Source organism: Aptenodytes forsteri, unplaced genomic scaffold (genome assembly GCF_000699145.1).
Source record: "Aptenodytes forsteri isolate BGI_AS27 unplaced genomic scaffold, ASM69914v1 Scaffold96, whole genome shotgun sequence".
In the NCBI taxonomy this organism is placed as follows: Eukaryota; Metazoa; Chordata; class Aves; order Sphenisciformes; family Spheniscidae; genus Aptenodytes; species Aptenodytes forsteri.
The window spans coordinates 1,095,578-1,117,367 of NW_008795029.1; the positions used below are offsets into that span (position 1 = coordinate 1,095,578).

Sequence of the window (21,790 nt, forward strand, 5' to 3'; positions counted from 1 at the left end):
AAGAAACAGTTTTGAAATGATGGGGGGGGGGAGGAGGAGTGCTCTCTTTTATTCCTTCTGGAGTGATCACGAATCTAAAAAATATTGTTGTTTATTTGAAGAAAAAAGCCCGATAGAATATAACCAATCCTGTTTTAGAAAAAAAGTGTTCGTGAAGCAATAGAGCCAAATATTTTCAAGGCGTAGCTGAAGTCTGTATCCCCCTTGCGTCTGAGAAGAACATGTAAATGTCTAAGAATCACTGAAAACATGCCCTTTTTTTTTAAAAAAGAGATTTTGTAATGTGCCTTTCTGACCTGCATGGATAGCCAAGACCTAGGGACCTTCAGGGTATTTCTGTTCAAGAAACCGATGATAGAATTCAATATTTCTTTGATGCAGTATTTACAGAAAGTTTGCAAAGACCTATTTGCCCAAACACAGTAGGACTCCAACAGGAGAGGGGTTTTTTGTGGTCTGCTTTTCCCAGCCCTGTTTCTTTCCAGGTAGCATTCTGTTTGAAAATATATTCGTTTACTTTCTTCCCTAGGCAGGTTACTCCAGCCTCTCTTTCTGTTTGTTTCTTACTGCTCTTGGAGGCTGTTCCCCAGCAAAACAATCCCAGGCATTCAGCTTTCCCCTCTGCCCTACAATTCATTTGGCTATTTGTCTTTATTTCAGACGGCCTTTGCATCTGCTTTAGGTAATAACCCTTTTTCCACTAGCTTTTTTTTTTTTTTTTTTAAACTTCAGAAGGGAGCCTAACTTCCTCCGTCATTTGTCTTGACATCAGGATAATTTTCCTAACAGCAGGGGTAATGCAGTCCTGGAGCAGATTGTCAAGGGATTTTTATAGAGTCCCCATCACTGGAGCATTTTAAGCTGTGCAAATATTTATCGGGAATGACACAAGTACAGTTGTCCTGACGCAGGGCAGTGTGATAGTCTAGATGATCTCATGTTTACTTCCAGTCCTGTTTTATTGGATTTCTATGATATATACACTGTATAAATAGCCCCAGGATTATTACTGCTGAAAGGGAAAAAACAGTCTTCTCTCTCTTTTTTCTTTTGTTTTTTATATACTGTCTACTTATTTGATTGTGCAAAATAAAGCGTATAAAACTATGATTATGAATCGTCACTTACTCTTACTGTTTGGGATAAGCTATTGGTGCAATTCTTCCTCATGCAATACATTTGCTGGTCTAATTTGTGCACGCACAAGACCACCAGGGAGATAAAGAGACATTTGGGGAGATAGAGTCGCTACAGAGGAAAACCTTGCCTGCTTTTTTCAATGTACCCCTTCAGTGGAAATTTTATGTGAATAAAATGAGGAAGGCTTGCCCTCCAAATGGGCTGACTGCTTTCAAGGAGAATTATTATCTGCATTATTTAGACAGCGTCTGGGAAACTCACTGGAGCCTCAGGCTCCCATTGTGTTAGACATTGTGTAGATGAGTAATTAACGTTGGGCCTCCTTCTGTTTTGTTTAATGTATATATTGTACATATACAATGAATTGAGGGAGATTGCCGATGTGGGCAGTCAAATGGGAGAAAGGCGATTCTGCAGTCCCATGAACGGTGTGGCTGACGAGCAGCGGATTCAGCTTGCCAGTTGCCTAACTGATGGACGCTGTAGGCGTGCCCAGCATTTAAAGAAGAACTGAAAAGTGTCAACCTTCCGTATTTTGGTGGGCTCATATGCACGGGGAAAGCACGAAAGGCAAGACGTGTGCTGGAGGAAGAGGTGGAGTGTCTTTTTCAATATATTTTTGGAAGCGTGTTTTTTCAGACATGCAGCTTAGGTGCAACTATTAATTTCAAAAAGATTAAGCATCACAACAAGATGAGTACAAAACTGTTGGCACTAGAAATTTATACAGTTTCATGTGCCTGCGAGAGAGGTGGAATAAAACCTTCTCCCAATTGGTGGGCATCATGGCTCAAACGCCACACCCGCTGTAACAGACTCTGTCACGGATGGCTGGATTGTAGGGCAGAAGAAGGAGGAGTGAGTATCTCCAAGATCCATGTTGTAGCAAGCACTACCGTGGTTGGAGGCAATTTATATGTCTAAATAATACTAGTAACTTGCTAAAAAAATTACTGTCAAGTAATTTCCACAAGAAGAAAGAAAAAAAGATTCATGGATGTTCTGCTGAGTGCTCATGGACACAAAACAAAATGGTCACTTAACGTTAATAAAATATTCATGTGAACATTACGTTTTCATTACTGAAGTGGGAGACCACAAAATCGAATACAAGTGAAGAGTGTGCTTTCAGTTAAGCTGCTGATTAAGCAAGGGAACGGCATTTGTAACAGGAGAGAATGAAGTAATCATGGCAAATGAACATGTTTTTAATTTCATCTGTTGCATTTAATCATACAATAAGGGAATGTTTCTGGGTGCCTCACTTCATTCCTACACACTTCTGTTTTTTTCTGTTCTCATCTTTTAGTTCTATTCCTCACTTTGTCGTTGTTTTCTTCCCAGTGTCTTTATTGATATGCAGCAAAGGAGGTTTAGAATATTTTCCGCAAGCCCCACAGGGAATGGGAAACATCCCTTGGATCACTCCTTAGTCTATTCAGATATCTAATAAGGAGAGGTAGGCTGCATATTGGAAGCTCAGGATACATTTGAGTTTAGAAATTCACTTCTTTCTATGACATGATGGGAAATCTAATTGTTTTTGGCTAGGGAATTGCTGACTTGTAATATCTTTCGAGGCTACGGAAGTAGATTTTTTTAAAGGTGAATAACTCCAAATGCAGATGTTGCAAGAGTTGCTGTCATCTCTCGAAAGCAGCTGTCATGGAAGTGGATCAGTGAGCTAAGATTCGGTCCACTACCTCATGGTGACCAAACCAAAGCAAACCGTTTCTTCAGCTGGGGTTGTATAAGGACCTGGAAGAAGCCTCGGAAATGAAGCCTCCTGGGGGCATCTTTTCCTTACACCCTCCAGTGAGCTGAAAGGGCCTTTCGTTTCTGCTGCAAAGCGTTCTGAGTTTGTTTGACAAAAACTTCTTCTGTCCTAACCAACTTGGACATGGTGAGAGATCCTTGGACTGCACCGTAGTTTGGCCTTTGGTTTACCTTTCCCAGCCGATACATCTACCCAACAGTTTCCTCTGTAACGATTTCCTGAGAAGGTGTCCCTCTTTGTGACAAAATGACCTTCTCTGCTTTGTTTAGAAATGCATAAGCACTACAAATGTGCTAACATGTAACTGCATCGCAGTGGCATAAATTACACAGATGCCATTTATTGATTGCAGAAGGATCAGATAGTTGTAAAGTCAATGGTTGGGCTGTCAAGTTGTTAATTGAACATTTGCTGAAAAATGCCTATGGGTAAGTGATCTAGATATTCTTGCAGGATAATCAAGTTCAAAAACAACAGTTGTCTGCCACCCTCCTGTGTTGGCTATATTTAAAGAAATACCAACAAGTTAAAAATCACACTCCCCAAAACTTTCACGCTCAGACATCCTTACATTATCAATCCTTTAGACTGATAATACTGAAATAATTTAACAACCCAATTTAATGACTTGTTCATTTTAGTTGCTTTTTTACTTTCAGTTGGGGAAAAGAAGGTAGGTTGTTCAGTTTCTCGCTTTCGAAGGCTGTCTGTAATTCATTTTGGTTTGCTTTTTCCACGTGCAGGTTCAAATTTGTAACCACCCTGCACACACACACATCAGATTAACATACTACTTTAAACAAATATCTTGCCTCCAGTTGGATTTCAAGAATTTAAAGAATCTTAAAATCTTACAAACCACTCCCTCTGAATTGTTCCAGTAAGATTCAGGAACACACAACAATTGATGAGGCTCCCTTCTTTTTGAAAACAACCCCACAGAATTGACAATATTTTGTCTCAAGTTCATTAGTTTCAGTGAATTAATTTCTGTCCCTCATTATAAATAAGCTCAGGAGAATGCACCTTTTTTAGTGCTGTGTAGACCAGGGGTATTTTACATAAATGCAGCAGCTGTACTCTGTATTTCCAGAAGCGATGTTATATCTGTAGAAAACCATCACAATCCACAAGACCTATTTTCTGTCAACAAGCATGTTCTATTTTATTGGTTTTCTTGGATAAATTTTATACTTTTTCTCAGGCTTAACGAGTCACTTAAGAATAGATATTCACAATTAAAGTTGTATTTGTTGTAGCGGTATGGATTTTAAAGCAAACTGTAGAGAGTTCAGTGATCTGATGTCCTCTACAGCACAAATAACTTGTGATCGAACTAGGTCATAATATTTAAGTCTTCCTTTACAGGCCTCAGGTGGCCATTCAGTTATACCTGTAAGTGATGGGATAAGGGAAGAGATGCTGTAAACTCAGCTGGATTGAATCTCCCTGTATATTTGGTGAGGTGGTGTTCATCTCAGCTAACCATAGCTATCTAAAAGTTGGATGACTAATGCATTTTAGCCTCTAGAGTTCCTCTGAAAGTGATGGAGAGTTACTCATCCTTTCTTCAGATAGATCTGAAGCCTAACAGTGAGTATATTCACAATATAGTGAATCTAGCTTTATGTTCCTGTTAATATTGGAGGAGATAATATGTAGCCATATGATGTAGGCGTTGATTTGTACAATTGCAACTACTAATTCAAATTTTTTACAAAAAGTTGAGACATTAACTTTGTACCTGGAAGTTTATGCCCAGTCAGATACCATCCACTCTCAGCACTCAGCTTCATGCCAGCTAGGGCATCTTTAGAGCTTCTGTAGGCAGCATAAACCCCTAATGCCAGCATGGACTCAATGTTGTGTGCTCTGCTCATTTAACAAAAATGTTCAACTTATGTTAAAAGAAACGTTCAGGTTATGTTTAACATCTCTTGTGTTCATTTGCGCACAGCTCTGGTATTGATGATCACAAAACAGTGGCCTAAAACAGGTACGACATATTTCCATTAGAAAATAACTGTCCCTCTCCATTTGCTGTAAAGGGACTCTAGAGGACTAGCTTACGCTTGCCCCCTCTCTTTTAGATGGCCAAGATGAATATATGCATTTGATTGCTTGCCTGTCTGGATACAGTGTGACCACTTTGGAATTTATCGGAAAACTTCAGGAAACATTTTAGGCTTTATGGGGCAAAACCCTGATGATTGTGCTGAAAATCAGAAAACGGGAAGACATTTGTACTTTGAAGTTGCTCATTGCTCTCTGAGTGCTGTGGGACAGCTGTGGGACAGACGCTTAGCCAGCAAGGGAAGCCAGGGGGGAGCAAAATGGAGACATTTCATTTTTTCCCTCTCCCTCCTCACAGGCGGTCTGTTGACGATGGTAGAGAAAGAAGGAAGACACCAGCTGTTGGGTCATTGTTTTAGAAAGGGCAGAATTACAGCCTATTTAGAAGAGGGATTAAAAACAGAAGCCCACAGTATCCTTAGTGTGGTGGTGAAGACGCTGAGGGGCAGGGATGTTATTCATCGGTACTTTATTTATAACTGTTATTCATCATACCGATGTTATTCATCGGTACTTTATTTATAACCTATCCATTTTATCCCTTTTCATCTGTATTGATCTTCACATTCCATACGAATGTCAGTGATTATTAGGTGATTTTTTTGACTCCTGCTGTCTCCCAGACCTGATAGCAGTCCTGCCCCACATTTGCCTCTCGCTTCCCAGTCTGCCAAGTCTCATGCACTAACCACGATATTTGTACGCTTGCTCCTGCCTGACACTTCTCTCCATTTGGCCCACATCCCGCACATTTTTGCTGCAGGCTCTTCTGCTCCGTGAACTGATGTACTAGCTGCAGCTGATTGACAAACCCCTTGTTTTACTGATCAGATATAAGATCACGTGTCAGATCAGAGAGGAAAGGCTGCAGGACCGTAAGGCAGTGAGTCACCAAAGATACTTTGCACCCTTAGGTGTGTGGGGTATATGCCCGTGTTGCAGGGCAGCATGAGGGCTGCTTCCTCACAACATGACCTGATGCACCAGTCTGATTCCCCATCACTTTATCAGCCATTACTACTATCTTATCCACAGGCACTGAGTAATACCAACAGATACGCATCTCCCCACTTATTTCTCTTCAGCTTCATCTCTGCTTCCCTACAGCAGCCTGCCTAACCCTGCCAGGTTAGCAAACCCCAAGCAGTTTCTTCATCCCGAGTTGGGACTTCAGGTTTGGCTCCATACAGAAATGAACCCTAAACGTTGAGTGGCCCCTTTTCCTCCTCCCTGGTTTCCATCTAAAACCCTAGCCCTGGAGACTGGACAAGACTAAGAGGTCAGGGTCCTGGGGCTGGCTGCATGCAATCCAGTATAGCTTCTCAAGTCAGCATCAAACTGCTTTGGTATATGCTTTCTCCTTTCCAATCTACAAGAGTGGGGTGAGACCTACAGAGATTCTTTATCATCTTTCCCTTTTAAAGCATTCCAGGAAGGGAAAAAGGAGTGGAAAATTAGTGTCTTTCTCTGATGGAGAAGGGAGACCGGAGGAAGAGGGGGGAATTGGGGGCGTGGGGTGAGGGGGGTGGGCAGACGGCTCTGTCCTCCCATGCCAACGATGACTGCCCTGGAGGGGACCAGGGGAGCATTCCACCTCTTACACATCAAATTCCTGGGGACCAGGAGACAGGAAAATAAGCAGGACACTGCCAGGATGGGTTTCCCATTAAACGTCTCAAAAATTTCAGCACTGTCTCGAGCTTCTTGATTCACTCTGAGACTTGCTTTGTGCTTACTAAAATCAAAAAACCCAAAACAAAAACACCACAAGGGCTAGCAAAGTTGTGCAATCTTATTTACAAATAATGTAGCCAAAATCTTGTTTCCCCAAACACAGCAAGGAAAAACTCCCTGCTGTTCTTCTGTGTCTTATTTATGCAGATGTACGTAACCCCTGCTAACCATTTCTCCATGCGCTGTGTTTGCAATATATCCCAGAGAAACTGCTCTGTTCGTATAGTCCAAAGCAGAGTAATGTGTGTTTGTTGGGTGGTAGCTTTCCTTGTTTCTGCCTTTCTCTACGGAGAGCTTAATTTGGGCTGACCACCATACCCATTAGAAGACCATCTCTGACCCCTTCCAGAGTAAAACTGTGGATCACGTTAGCCAACTTCGTGCTATTTTGCACTAAAAAACTGACCATCAGCCATTGCCTTCCCATTTTTTTAGAGCCATTACACTCCTCAGTCCTGCAAGTGTAATCTATATGTCCTCCTCCCAAAGTAGATAGCCTTTATTTCGCAATATTAATACCCATATTGTTTCTGCTTAGCTAGAAAGTTGTCTAAATCACTTCTTGCTTGTAATCTGTCCTCATAATTTCTCTCCTTTTGTCATTTGCATCACTAGAAATGTTACTAGAATTTAGTTTATGGGTTTTTTTCTTATGCTATAGGTGAAAGCATTGAATTGCACTGTCTCAGACATGAAAGGATCTCTGTAGCACCACACTGGCAATACTTGGTAAGTTTTAGTTAAGAACTACACATTGAATTTCTGAGTTTAGTCTCATTTAATATATGTTTTCTTGGTTTTGTTCCAGTGCTAATATTTTAATCAGGGTGTCATGTGGTATGAAGGCTTAACGGAAGTCTGAAAGACATTGTTTTGTCAGCATAGTTACCTTTATTAAACAAATCAAATGATCAAAATTCTTGTCTCATAAAAGTACTATGCAGTTTGTTTAACTTAACCTGTTTTGCATAAAGTCACGTTGACTGGTATTAATTATGTTACCATTTTTTATTTCCTTATGGACAGGGTCCCATGTCAGCTGTTCCATTCTTTCACACGGAACCAAGGTCAGGTTAACTCATCTACAGTTACCCTGGTCATCCTGTTTACGCTGTTGAAATATCAACACGGCATTAGATTTTTCCAGGCCTCTCGGACTTTTCCAGTGTGCCAAAGCTTTTGGCCGATGAGCAGCAGTGCGAGATTCCTTTTAAAAGCTTTAAATCAAGTTACCTGGTCCTGCCAATTAAAAAAAAGTTAATAGATGCTCTTTACCATCCACTTAGGAGAATATCAGAATAGATGATACTTTGGCAATGCAGACTCTATTTTCCTTTCTAAATGCAAAACAGAAATATTCAATGAATGCTTTTTCTTTTCCACAACTAGCAATGGAACTATGTCATCACTAGGATTTCTATTGTCCTGAATAGTGCTACAGAAACTCAGAATAAAACAAAGACATGTTCTTATTGCCTTTATCCCTACATTTTCATAGATATATTTAATTTGCATACCCATATACTGCATTTCTTAATGTGTGAAATTTATTAATTTATATGACTGTCTGCTGGCTTTCAGTTTTTCTTAACTACAGTTATTATCTATAATTGTCTTTTAAGCATTCTATTAGTATGTGTATATACACATATATGTATACATACACTAATATACTGATGTACTGCTGTATGCACTAATTATAATACACATACTAATCAGCACTGAATTCCGCGTGCACATCTTTAATTGGATCACTGCTGTGTACTTCTTGGCAAGTGTTAGTTTTAAGTTTAGTGAGCAATCACTTTCACGAGTCAGAATGAAAGCTAATGCAGTGTTACAACATGTTTTCCTCTGTGATAGAAATTTCAATCTATAAGCTTTAGAGGATCCTAGGGCATTGTAGGGAATGTGGAACAAGAGCTTTAGCACATATCATTGTATTAGAAGCCTTTTTATAGAGGCAATGTTTCTTTCTTTATAGATATTTGTTCTTGGTCACAAAAGTTACATGGGGTGGAAACCATCTCACCTTACTTGATAACATAGATATCCACATCTAAGCTAGTGATTCCCTAGGGTGACCATGCCTCTGTCCATGGAGAAAAACAGACATTTTAGAGCTCAATGAATCTGACCTATTTTAGATGCCCACATTAGGATGGTATGAATCATGCCTTAAAGTGCTTTTTCTCTCTTTTTTCCCCCTTTTTTTTTTCACAGACAATAAAAGGAGCCTAGGGCGATTAGTCCTGATCCAGTTCTTTGCACTGCAGACTTCTACATCTGGCCATCCATACTGCATTTTTCTTTCCTAACTGAAAAAAAAAATAGTTGGTTATATAATCATGAGGAAAAGAAGCAGCTGAGCCCCTGACTCTTCAAGATACAAAAATTATTTAAAACCATTCATTTTCTTCACCAAAATTGCAAGCTAGACTATGATTCTATGAGCGTTTTTTATTACTTTTAGTTAAAATTTAAAACCTCATTTTCTTCACCAAAATTGCAAGCTAGACTATGATTCTATGAGCGTTTTTTATTATTTTTTTTTGCATTTCATGGAAGAACTTGAAGTTCTTAACTAAACAGCTTTACACTGAAGTGATGATTATAAGTAGATATTTAAGGTTACTGTATGTTGAATGAATCAGACTAAATAAATCAAGACAGCATTCTCTAATTTGGGTAACTATTAATTAAATTCATTTAATCTCTTTTTATTTGCTTTACCTAAATATTATTTTTTATTTTTACTACACTTGAAAATGTTAATCTTTAAGTTTTTAAGGATTTAAAATATGTTCAAAACTTAAAGTTTAAAATGGATTTGTTTCCTTCTACAATAAAACCCTAATGGCATGGATGATCCATAAGAGAGCTATCTGAAGGGATACGCTGAAGCTGATTTCAAATAACTCGTCTTAACCTACCAATCAATTTGGCAAAAGATTTCAGCATGCTGACTTGGTGCAAATAGCTAGCTAGGTACACAGATTGCTTCAAAAAGACTTTGGCTAGTGGGTGAAGAATTTCCTTTGCATTTGAGAATTCTGCTCTAGTGACAAAGAGACAGGAAATCCTCAAAAGAAACTGTTTTTTGCAACACAGGTTTTTAAATTCACTCTTGGGCTCACCGAAATACGTTTGATAATCATCAGTGCAGCTATTAAGCCTGTAATTTGAACAAAGAGTACTCTTCTTACATCATCAAGTAGGAGACCTCCAGAAATACCAATACATTACAAATAGTGTTTAAGTGAAATTCCACTGTTCGAAAATACCCTTCCTGTTGATGATATTTGCTTGTCTGCTCTAGCTATTGAAAAGCATTTCAAATAAAAGAATTTATTTAAGGCATTTGCAATATTGACCAGTTTCCCTCTTTTTATGCAGGCTATGCCAACAAAACCTGCGGACAAGGCAAAACTTTCTCACTACCTATCACCATAGATAGGAAATCATGGCATGCAGGCCTTTCAATGAATGTCCCAAAGGCTTAACCATGCACAGCGTCACAGGTTCTTGTTGTGAATGTATCTCTAACAACCAAGGACTTGAAGCAAGCAACAAGTCTTAAGACATGTATCATTTGTTACAAATTATGCAGCTATGCCAGATGCCTGGATACCTCTGATATCTTTTGAAGCGTAGAGCATTGTGCCAAGGGCTACCCACCTAGCCGAGTGGTGTAGATCTCAAAAGCAGTTGAATTTGTTGATGCTCTTATAAAGTACAGAATTCTTTTGTTTATGCAGCTAGCTACTGACTGCTGATTCTCTTGGTGTTGGCTGTACTTATGCTGGAGCCTTCATGTGCTAATCTGGTTATGATCATACTGCATCTTCCAGTGAGTATGGTAAGAACTAATACGTTTAAGAATTAATGCATGGCCATGTCTCATTAAGACGCGTTTCTTTATATCTAATATACAGCATTTCTACCATAACAGATGCTTTGTCAAAGGTTACAAAATACATATGCATCACCATTTTGCACAGTCTTCAAGAAAACTTTTGCACATCTGTGTGGCCTCCAGGATTAGTTGAAGTGCTCCTACCTTTCATAGTTAGGAGCATTCAAGGGGTATTATGTGCATCGTGGTATCTGATCGCTTTTGGTTCCTTGACCCAAGTGACATATTCCTAACTGAGCTGACTGCGGGTAAACTTCACCACAAATTCACAGCAGTTCTTGAATTTATGTCTCCTGATGGATAGCAAGATACCCATCCACCTCTGACTCTGTAACACATATGGCCTCCATACTGATGTCATCTTCCTTGAATAGCTAGTGTCTTACATCGCTATTGGTTAATGAAAGTTGACACTGAATTTTCTTTTCTGAAGAACCCACAGCAAAGCACTTAACTTTGGAGTTGAACGCTAAAGTGCCTCAACGTACAAGACCTCATTGCCACTTCTTATAAATGTGAAACAACCCTTAGGTGAAGTCTGCTGAACAGTCTTTCATCGTTGCTGTCTTTCTCTCCCATTCTACCATTTACCTCAGAGTCGTACATATCCAAGGTGGCAACTCTGTATGGCCTAACAAGTAGAAGGCAAGTTTATTGTAACAGCAGGTACAGGATAGAAAAAATGCTAGAATAAGTTTTCTGGCTTATTTTCATTATGCCTTCAGCTTTGGACTGAGTTGTTACAAAATAAATCACCCAACTCTGACTACACAAATATTTTAATAACTATGGAGATTCTATGCATTTTTTATCTTTGGTGACTGCAGAATCCTGTTTATTTAACAGATGACTTTATACTGATCTACGGGTATTAGAAAAGAAATCTTCAGGCAAAGCTAGTACTCTGTTTTGGAATGGATATTGCGCAATTAAGGAAAGCGCAATATTTATTATTCTTGGCACAGAGGCTATTTCTTGGGCATGACTACCTGTTCCTTTTTATCTTCCCCACCCATGCCACATTGCAGCAACCATGGCCGCAGATGCCGACACTGGCTGAACACCTGTCCGATCTATGTAAGAAGGAAAGGAACTCAAGGGATAGCATGTTTACTGATTTTGTGTACACAACACAACAGAATGATAAAAAGATGGAGAAATGGAAAGAAAGTTAAATTTGGCATGACTAAGAGGAGAGAGAGTAGAGGAAAATGGTCGTGACCCTTCAGAAACAGCTTTTGCAGGAGTCAGAGAGCAGGTAAGTCTAAATACGCTTTTTTCAAAGGCAAAACCCCGCTCTGTGTCTGTCAGCCTTTCTCTAACAATGTATCTACTGACATAGCACCTTTTAACAGCAGTCTGCGGGTACAAGTTTGTCCTTCCACATTCCACATTGCAAAGCAACAAATAAAATGTGCATAGCGTGAGACCCCGTAAACTCATTCATCTGCCCAAAGGGATAGTGTATTTCTACAGTTCCACGGAATATTTTCCCCTGCTCTCTTGCCCTAACTAACATATCTTCTGAAATGATTTTCATAACGTTGCTTGATTATATAAAAATCTTTGCAGAATTCAGTAAAATCCCTGTGTATGATACATTAAAACCCTTCATGTGTACAAATTTCCCTACTCCTGCCCTAAGAGGGCATCCATTTTGTTCACAAATCTGCACTCATTTCACATTTGAATTGTAGGGCATCCCTGACTGTTGTCTTCCCGATCAAATGGAGCAGTGCACCATCACTACTTCTTTTACTACTCAAAATGTCTCAGTGTTTCTCTGTTTACTTTGCTGTGAAAGAATGTGCATAACATAGAGGAAATAATTCTCACATGAGGCAGATATTGCCAATCAAGCATCTAGTTTTTGAGTGTTGTTAATGCACGATCTAAAATCACCCCACTTGGTTGGGTATAATTGAGCCTTTCTTTAGTTAAGCATCCAGTGAAAGGCTTCATAAACAGGGGAAACATAGGTGTATGGGTATGCTAAGTCTTTCAGACACACAAGAATAATCATAGCACTAGTGTTTTCTATATTTTCCCTTAAAGAAAAAAAACAGCATTGAATAGTCCAGCGTTTCTAAAAATGTAGGTTTCTTGGACCTACCCATTGCATCATTCTAATATTAGTAAGTCTCCCATGGTGTTCATCTGTCTTTGCTACATCATAGAAAAATGCTGCCTTCTGTTAAGTGCCATCTGAAGTGAGAATAGCCTTATCGGTCACATTAATGACCTAAACACAATTAGCTACCTTCAAATACTTAAACTCATCAATAAATGCCTGTGCATTGCCCACTCATATAAGCCAGACAGTTTTTTAGTTGTTGCGCATAACTCCTTCACAATAATCCTGACCATTTTTTCTGTGGATTTCTTCTCTCTGCAGAAATGGTTACCAAATGAGAACACGAGCCTTCAGATGAAAATGGATGAGTATATTTCACCGTGCCAAGAGAAATTCTTATGACATGTTCCATTCTTACAGTTGCGGGGCAATTTCTCCATTTAAGGCTCTTGAAAGTTAATATTCCCAAACCCTGTTGAAATTGCTGGCTGTCCCTGTTCTGCGTCACTACTGAGTCTCACCATTTCATGCATTATTTTAGTCAGTTGTCTCTGCTCAGCTTCAGCTGTGCACATGTCCCTGTCCCTAAAGACATACAAATAGCACCAGGAAACTCCCAGTGGTCTTCAGTGCTTCTTGCCTGATGCCCAACAGTCCTTTGAAAGCGGAGCTCACTTCGAACGTTGTGATGAAATGAGAGAAATCGTGGTAAGTACTCCACTACCTTCTGGTGGGATCTTTCACAATGAGCAGCATGGAAAAAAAACAGGGGCAAAGCACTAAACCGTGGAATCTTCCAAGAATGCAAAGCAGCAGTGTTGTAACAGCTGTGTAGACATAGCGATTCCAGAGCACTGTGTAGACATGATTATTCCAAACGCAAATTGCATCACCAAGGATGACAAAACACTCTGGACATACCGCTCCCTGGTTCAGAGGACTTGTCATAGATACAGATATCCACAGCGAATTTCAGTCGTATGTAGGATTTAGGTCTCTCTGATAAGCTTTGTGCTGTGTGGAGGGTGGACTACAGAATTGCTTCTGAGGTAACACAAAAGCAGATTATAAAGACTAGGTCTTTGCTGCTAAAAAAAAGATACAAAATTTTTGCATAAAAATCACTAATATATGTCAGATACGCCAAACTGGAAACACAACCAAGTGCTGGATACTTTAATTTTACCACAAGGTTAGTTCAGCAAGGTCAGCCCAGTCCTCTTGCCTGGGACTGACCTTGGAAAATTCACCTCAATACAAAATTAAAGCATCTTATCTTGAATATGTTTTTAGCATAGGAGAGCTGACACATGTTGGTTTCTCTGAGGTAAAAAAAAAAAATTAGTTGATCTTTTTAGCCGTAAAGTCAAGTCCAAATCAACAGAGTCATCTCCATTAGGGTATCTTTGCAAAACCATGTGTTACCAATGTTCTTCTGTGTGTTCGCTGTTGCATTAGAACATGATTAGTAACCATGGTATAGACACAACACTGCATTAGTGTGGCTGGTGGTGGCTTTATGCAGGACTAGTCTTGAGAATGGCATAGTATGAAATAAGGTAGATGTGAATTTAAACAGACATAGTGGTTGGCGTAACAAGTAACCTTGGCAGCTGTACAAATGGCCAGAAAGGTGCTTTGTCTTGCATCCTTTTTATACTGGTAAAAGCCCGAGGGGAAACCCACTTATCGTGGCACAAAAGTGGTACAGCTTATTTTGCACTTTTGCACTGATGTATGTTACATAGGTAAAGCACTTTTCTTGCTCATACAGGCTCTCCCTGTCTTAAGAGGGCTTGCTGGGAAGGCTATTCTGACAAATCTTTCCTGGCATGGATTTGGCCCTAACTTTGTACCAGAACAAACTTTCATGTGTATACTTCTATGACAGAGTAAGAATGACTTTTCCTATTTATCTTGAATATTTTACTGACAGGTTGAAAATGAAAAACGTCCTCCTGTACCAAGAAGGTACATAACATGGACAGGCACTACAGTAACTATACTGGCTTCAAAGCTAATTAAATTTACCTCAGTGCAGCTTTCCCCCATAGACAAACCCAGAAGTGCCAACCCCATCAATCATTGCCTCACTCACCTCCCTGACCTATCTTTAAAACTAGAAAAAAAGCTGATCAGCTCCTCTCCATTTCAATTTTGTGCTCCCCGGCCTGAAGATCTTTTTAAGTCCTAGCTTCTGGCAAGATGCCTTCCAGTCACTGGTCAGATTCAGCAGTGCCAGCTGCTAGCAGAAAATCCTCCTATTCAAGAGATGACCTTATGTGCTCCAAACGGTGCTTTCTCATTCTGCCTAAATTGTCTCCCCATGTTCAATGCCTGCACTAACACTGTGATGCAGATAGATAGGTTGCAAGCCTTCTAGAGCAAAAGGTATTATTTGAAAGATAGGAGATTTTATATTTTAAATTCAAAATGATGGTGAGACAGTCTTTTTACTAAAAGAAATTAACAAAATTTCACACATAGCATCCAAATGATATTTTTAAATCAATGCCACAGTATCCATCCTGATTCCCTTATGAAAGATCCACTGTAAAATCCTGTAATGCCTTGTGAATAATTTTGGTGATTCACTTCCATGCAAATCTCTTATTTTCCAATGCAAATATTGCATAAGGTAGCACAGTACTCTTAAACACGAACAAGACATAAACCAATTTCATTCAGATTATGTTTGTGTCATAAATAAGGCTCTGTATCCACTCAGTTCAAATCGGCCTCCTTAAGCAGGCTTGCACTCGTTAAATCCTGTCTATGACCTCAGGCAGCCTGTTCTAAATGCATGACTCTTGCATGTGAAGAGAGGAGCTTGGAAAATAACACTGAACCGAGCTAAGGCTAAATCTATTTGGATTCATTACATCTATGACCGGACTGTCTTTATAAATAACACTTATTTACATATATTTTAAGAACTGTCAGTTTTGCATATGGTAAACAGAATCACAAGAATATGAAAAACTCATTCAAGTTTAGGGGACCCACAGTCACCAAAAAAAACGGCTGGTTATCCCTTCATATTTTACAGAAAATACACAGTGCATTCCTACTAAAATCACTACATTTCTTCCGTCCCTTTTTTTTTCACACCATTCTTTTTTGGTTTTCTGCTCATCATACTAGCTTGAGTAGATTTTACATATGCAGTTCTCTGTATGTGCGTATGTCTGAAATGACTACTATCACCCAGTGACAAGCCAGTATCCAGGCACATTTTGATGCCTTTTTTTTTTTTTAAAGAACTGTAGGAATTTTCCAGCAGCACAAAGTATGGGAAAGTAAAAAAGGTTACATACAGGAAGGTGACTGTTTTTAAATGAATGTCTTCAGATAGTTTTTCTCACTAAAGCATACCTGTAAGGTAACAGTTTTTCTCGATGTTAACCTGGTTTCACTCCTGTTTGTTCAGTTCTGTCAGCTGTTTAATTTTTACATACAGGTTTTTTTCCTACTTTAGGCTTTGCTTAGGAGCCGCAATAAGGTGCTGTAGCTACAAATCTTGCGTGGCTCTGCTGCCACAGTTAAGGGATTTGACTCATGCTCACACAGGACTCTGACTCAGGAGCAAGAATGGCTTATGCTGGCGTGGCTGTAGTGTTTCCTGCTCACAGTCATCTTATTTTGGTCTAGCTTTCTCCCCTCTTTTGAGTTTACTCACTCCACTCCAAGATGGGCTAGGCTTTTTGGGAAGCAGCCATAACCCCAAAGTTTTTAGGTCTGTCAAAATAAACCGGCACTGATGTGCAGTTTTTTAATCCATGGCCATTAGCAACTTCATTCATAACTTAGTCATCCCCACAGTAAAGGTGAGAATGGAGAACTGTGTCTGGGAAACGCTTTATCTTGCCCAAGGTTGGTCACTCTTGTTCCCCAGTTTAAGACCTTAGCTTGTGGACATGCATCCTCTTCCAGGTCTGTCTGGGGTGCCTGAAATTACTATCATCCATAGCCATGTATTGGCAGGTTGTGTTAACCAAGCCAGTTTTACCTAAGAAAGATTAAAGGAGATAATGGGGGAAAACAGAGGGGTGTCTCTCCTGAGAGGATACTGAGGATCTAGGAGATTAAAACATTATCAGAGTGTGCTGCTGTTTGCAAAACAAAGTCCATTATAAGCAGTGTTGTGACCTGTGCAACAACTGCTCAGACAGAAAACCACCTCCCAGCCAGGAGTTAGGGGGATCGAATGCAAGTCCATATGTTACCATCAGTCCAAAACCTGACAGCTTATTTTAAGTTCACTTGTATCAGAAATTTATGTTAAGCTCCCCGACTCTGCTGTAAACTGGCTGAGGATCACTCACATGTTCTGTACTGCCATTCTCCTGAGGCAGTAGAGAGTACTGCCATTCTGCCTCCTAGACCTTGGCCAGGGAGAAAAGGAGGGACGGAGGACCAAACAGCTACAGGTGACAACCTCTTTAAACGCTACCGTTCACTTGTCATCCCTCTAAATTTTCAGTGGCAAGAACAGGATGAAATGGACATCACGTGGCTGTGTAGAGGTCCTAAATCACATTGCACAGTTAGTGTGCAAGCTCCACCCTCTGCTTTTGCTAGAGAGTGGAGCTTGTATGTACGACATACCTACACCGGTGCAGATAAACCCGTTCGAATTATCTTGGCCTAAGGGCTGACACCCACTGAAATAATGAAAGATTTTTTTGCCAAATTTAATAGGTACACAGTTTGGTTCTAAGTGTAACTTTAGACAAGTCAGAATGGTTTTGTACAGTCTAGAATTAAGAGTAAATTGGCAACTCAAGTAAAACTTCTTACTGGGAAAGGTAATATATGAACAGAATGGATTAAATTGCCAGGGAAGATGAACTAGATGAGAGCCCCTAGAAAATGTAAATTTTAATATTGTTCTGTGCCTTGTTTTTCAGCTAAGAAATAGACCTTTTACACTACTGGTTGTCTTATGAGAACATATCAACCTCCTCAGGAAGAGGATTCATTAGAGCTATTGTGCTGGAAAGGCCCTGAAACAGAAAGACAGAGGAGGTAAGAAAATACATGTGATCACTGTACGAAGGCGATTTGATTGATCAGGTCACCACACATACCATTTGTTTGCCACATGAAATGCTGGAGACCAAGCCGCAGGCTCTTTAATGCTAATTTAATCCTCAGAAGAGAGTTAAGCAAAAGGATATTTTACTCATGAACAACAGCAAGCAAACTGCATAAAGGTGCCTTAAAGTAGGGTTCCACCAGGGAACCTTTGGTGATTCATGCTGGAACAATTTAAGCAGGTAGTGCCCCCAGCGGTCTGCTGCACCTCTCTGTGGAGGTTACCACACCTACAGCAAAAACAGCATGTTTGCTTCCCAGCTCCACCAGCCCACAGTCCAGCACATTAGGTTTAACTGGAATTGATGGCCATTTAAGGTAGTACGCCAAGCTTGAGGCTGTGGCAGCTGAAGAGCACACACAGTGCCTGTTCTGTCAGGTTTGCAAAGGGGCAACAATCTCTTCCAGAAGAGCAGAGCAGCCAGCAGGAGCAATATACTATTCTAAGTTGCCCCAGCTGTGCTCTTTTTAAAGCATTCTTTTACTTGCTGCTATTTGGCATTTTCAGCTGATATCACTTACCTTTTCCAAGTGATACTGTGTAAACACAGCTACCGCTATTGCAGTTGGCGCGGCCATACCCAAGCCAGAACATGGGTCTGGTACTCTCCTCTTGGTGTAACCATAGCAATGTGAAGCTGTGCATCTGAGACATAGCGGAAGATATGTTAATATCTTCTTCCCAAGGACTCAGCTGATACAACATGAAGTACAACAAGCCTTGTGTCCACTACACAATATGTTTTGACTGGGAAACGCTAGGGAAATGACCACTGCTGTGAAAAAAAGGTTTCTGTAGACCATCCGTAGTTACTCTGTTGGCTAGGTAGTGGCCACCTCTGCGCTGATGTATTTAACGTGTTTCAGGTGGTTTCTCCCTTCTTCATTATGAAGATAGAGTGCTTCCTCCTAGTTCCCTGGATAGGAACATCACATATTTCTTCTCCACGTTTAGGAGAGGGGGAAATTTTTAGCTAGGGGTCCTTACCAGGCGTTGCTTCAGAGAAATCAGTGGCAGCATTCCTTAAAACAGAGGCAGACAAAAAAAAACCCAACCCAAACCTTCTTAAAACTATCAGGTAGGTTTCAATCAATTAATTTATTTTGATTCAGTCCAATGGATTGGCAGTCTATGAAGGTGAATAAAAGACTCTTCTGGCAGAGGTCCTGTTACCTTCAGGAGAAGGGCTCACTGATGAATCAAAACTCAGTTTGAAAATCCTCACACGATTAGAGAAAGGTGCTGATACCACATCAAAGGCACAGTATCATAATCACTTTAAGCCAGTTTGAAAAGTCATGTCCGCTGATGGGGCAAGTTCTTCCCCCTCGCCCTTGGCCACACGTGCCTGCTGCCCCTGCCATGCTGGCACACAAGGTGACATGGATGCTTGCTGATCTCACTAAATACTGATCTCACAAAAAATAAAAGGTTGTGTTTCAGCTGGATCAGAGGAGGAGAAGTGAATGCATTGTCAGTACAAAATTACCACTTTTGTGATACAGTGGTGAATAGGTCACCGCCCCAACAGAATGACTGACTAGTGACTTTGTATTCAAAGAAAACTGGTCTGCCTGTGGTTAAAAGTCCTTTTGAACACTTTTTAAAAAAAGACCCTGTGTATTCAAGTTGCTTTTTATAAGCCCTATGCTTTCCAATATAACAATTAGAGAACTTCTAATATTTTCAAATAATTCACTAAAATTCTAAATTTTCTAAGTCTTGGAATATTTATGACATTGTTCCACAATCATAAATACTATACCTTCTTTTTATTGCATCACTCAGTGAAGGAGGCGTGATTTAAATCAGCTGTGGGCCTATGATCATAACTGTTGAACTACTCAGAAAAAACAAAATGGGATTCAGGCTGGCTTTTAGGCATGTGTGTTGGCTTTATGCTAATTGTCAGCAATTAGCTTATACAATTAACAATTGTTAAACTACTCTCAGATCAATATTGAGTTCCTAATTATATTGGTAATTCTTCTGTCTCATATATCTGATGCCAAAAGAGTAGCTCTTCAGCATTGATAGATCAGAATTTCATGACAGGAGTAGCCAAGTTAGGAGTTAGGCTTGTCCTTTTGGTCCTGAATAAGGCTGGCCAAAAATATATTAAACCAATAATATATTGCTCAAAGGTACCATTACTCCACAAGGAAAATGTTTAAATAGGTTTTAATTACTATTTTACTGTCTGAACAGTGTTCAGATTCTCATCTATTAGTCACTGTTGTGCTTAATACTGTTTGTTCTGTGGCTTAGAAACTTTTATAACATATAGTCTACTGGAGTACATGTGTTTGAGTTAATTTTCCTCACTGTAAAAACTGGCAGTATAGACATGGGAATAGAGAGCCTGCCTCTGTCTTCTTGTCAGGATCCTCTGCCACCACAAAAACCTCATCACGATGCTCAGGTAACGCTATCACCCATTTTACATTGGCATTCTTCTTCAAAGCAGTTCAGGTTATTAATCCAACTTATCCCTATTAGAATATTGTTCCAGAGCCTTATGGTCCTGATAATTGTTTGATTTCATGAGATGGCGAATTGCAGCACGTTGTCCCATTTCACTGGGAAGACATTGCAGTATTTATGTTTTCTATGATGAACACTACGAATTCTAGTTACAAGAGAATTTTAGGTGAAGTTTAGTTAGAAAAGAACTGTAGCAGTAGCGAGACCTAAATTTCTTAACTCAGATTGAAAGGTAATGCATTCATCAACAGCTTTTTCTTTATTGTTATACCTCTGTAATAAAGTTAAACAACTTGTGAATTGTTCAAAACAATGCACTCCATCCAGCTTGCATCAAGTTATCTCTGTTGAAAACCAGTGCAAATGAGGTGTAGCAACTAATGACATAGGTCTTCTCTTTCCTAATATGAGGCTGAATTTTTCATTGGTAAATCATAGTTTGCCTGGATTGCTGATGGCATAATGGGGAATTACATTTCAAATTGACTTTAAAATTAGTTATTTCCTTTACTTTTTCAATCATTTAATAACTAAGCACTTAAATCTTCAAGTGATCATTTGTATTTCATTGTCCCTCCTTTTCAGTACTAGGTAAGAAATAATTAGAAAGCTATCTTCTTTGTGGTTCCTTTCATTTTAAAATAATACCTATTATTATGTGTGTAATCGGAAGTAGAGTGGGATCATTTTAAATATATAAAATTAAAATGGAATTACATCTGATAGCTCCAATAAATTAATAAAAGGAACACTATGACTGTTTTTGCGCAAAGATTCCTTAAAATTACTCTAGGAAAAAAACCTTATATTTGTTTTGTCTTGTATTTTATTCTGTAACTTGTATTAGAAATATATACATATATTTTTTACATTATTTTTGTCTTATTAACAAGAATGCTACTGTAAACTACAGAAAACAAGTGATAAATTTAATGTGTATCTCATAAATATATTAAAAATATAACATTAAAAAAATCTTTTTGAGTGACAAAGCTAGGAATAGTTGCAATTTCACATTTATGAAACGGAAACATTTTGTTGAAAACATGTTCTAGTTTCAAAATGAATGCAAAATGATTTTTTTATTTAATTAGCATGCATTATAAACTACAGAAAACAAGTGATAAATTTAATGTGTATCTCATAAATATATTAAAAATATAACATTAAAAAAATCTTTTTGAGTGACAAAGCTAGGAATAGTTGCAATTTCACATTTATGAAACGGAAACATTTTGTTGAAAACATGTTCTAGTTTCAAAATGAATGCAAAATGATTTTTTTATTTAATTAGCATGCATACTTGCAAAGGTTCAGATAAAATTAGAATTCAGTCAAGATGAAAAACTACTTAACATGCACAAAAAGGGACCCACAATTAGAGACTGGAAGGGGGTTAGGCACAATAGTGGGAATACATAATTTAAAATGTCACTCAGCAATCTACTTCGGAATAATATTAGTTGTACGCTGATTCTCCTGTTTGGCAACTCA

The 21,790-nt window shown here is 39.1% G+C and overlaps 1 protein-coding gene across 1 annotated transcript in view; it reads right to left on the reverse strand.

Annotated features, from left to right (window-relative positions):
* Positions 1-11,675, reverse strand: part of IRS2 (insulin receptor substrate 2) — a 25,724-nt gene extending 14,049 nt beyond the window's left edge. The window contains 2 exon segments of the mRNA XM_019471211.1: positions 11,232-11,271; positions 11,653-11,675. Of these exon segments, the coding sequence (XP_019326756.1) occupies positions 11,232-11,271; positions 11,653-11,675 (63 nt within the window).
* Between the last annotated feature and the right edge of the window lie 10,115 nt (positions 11,676-21,790).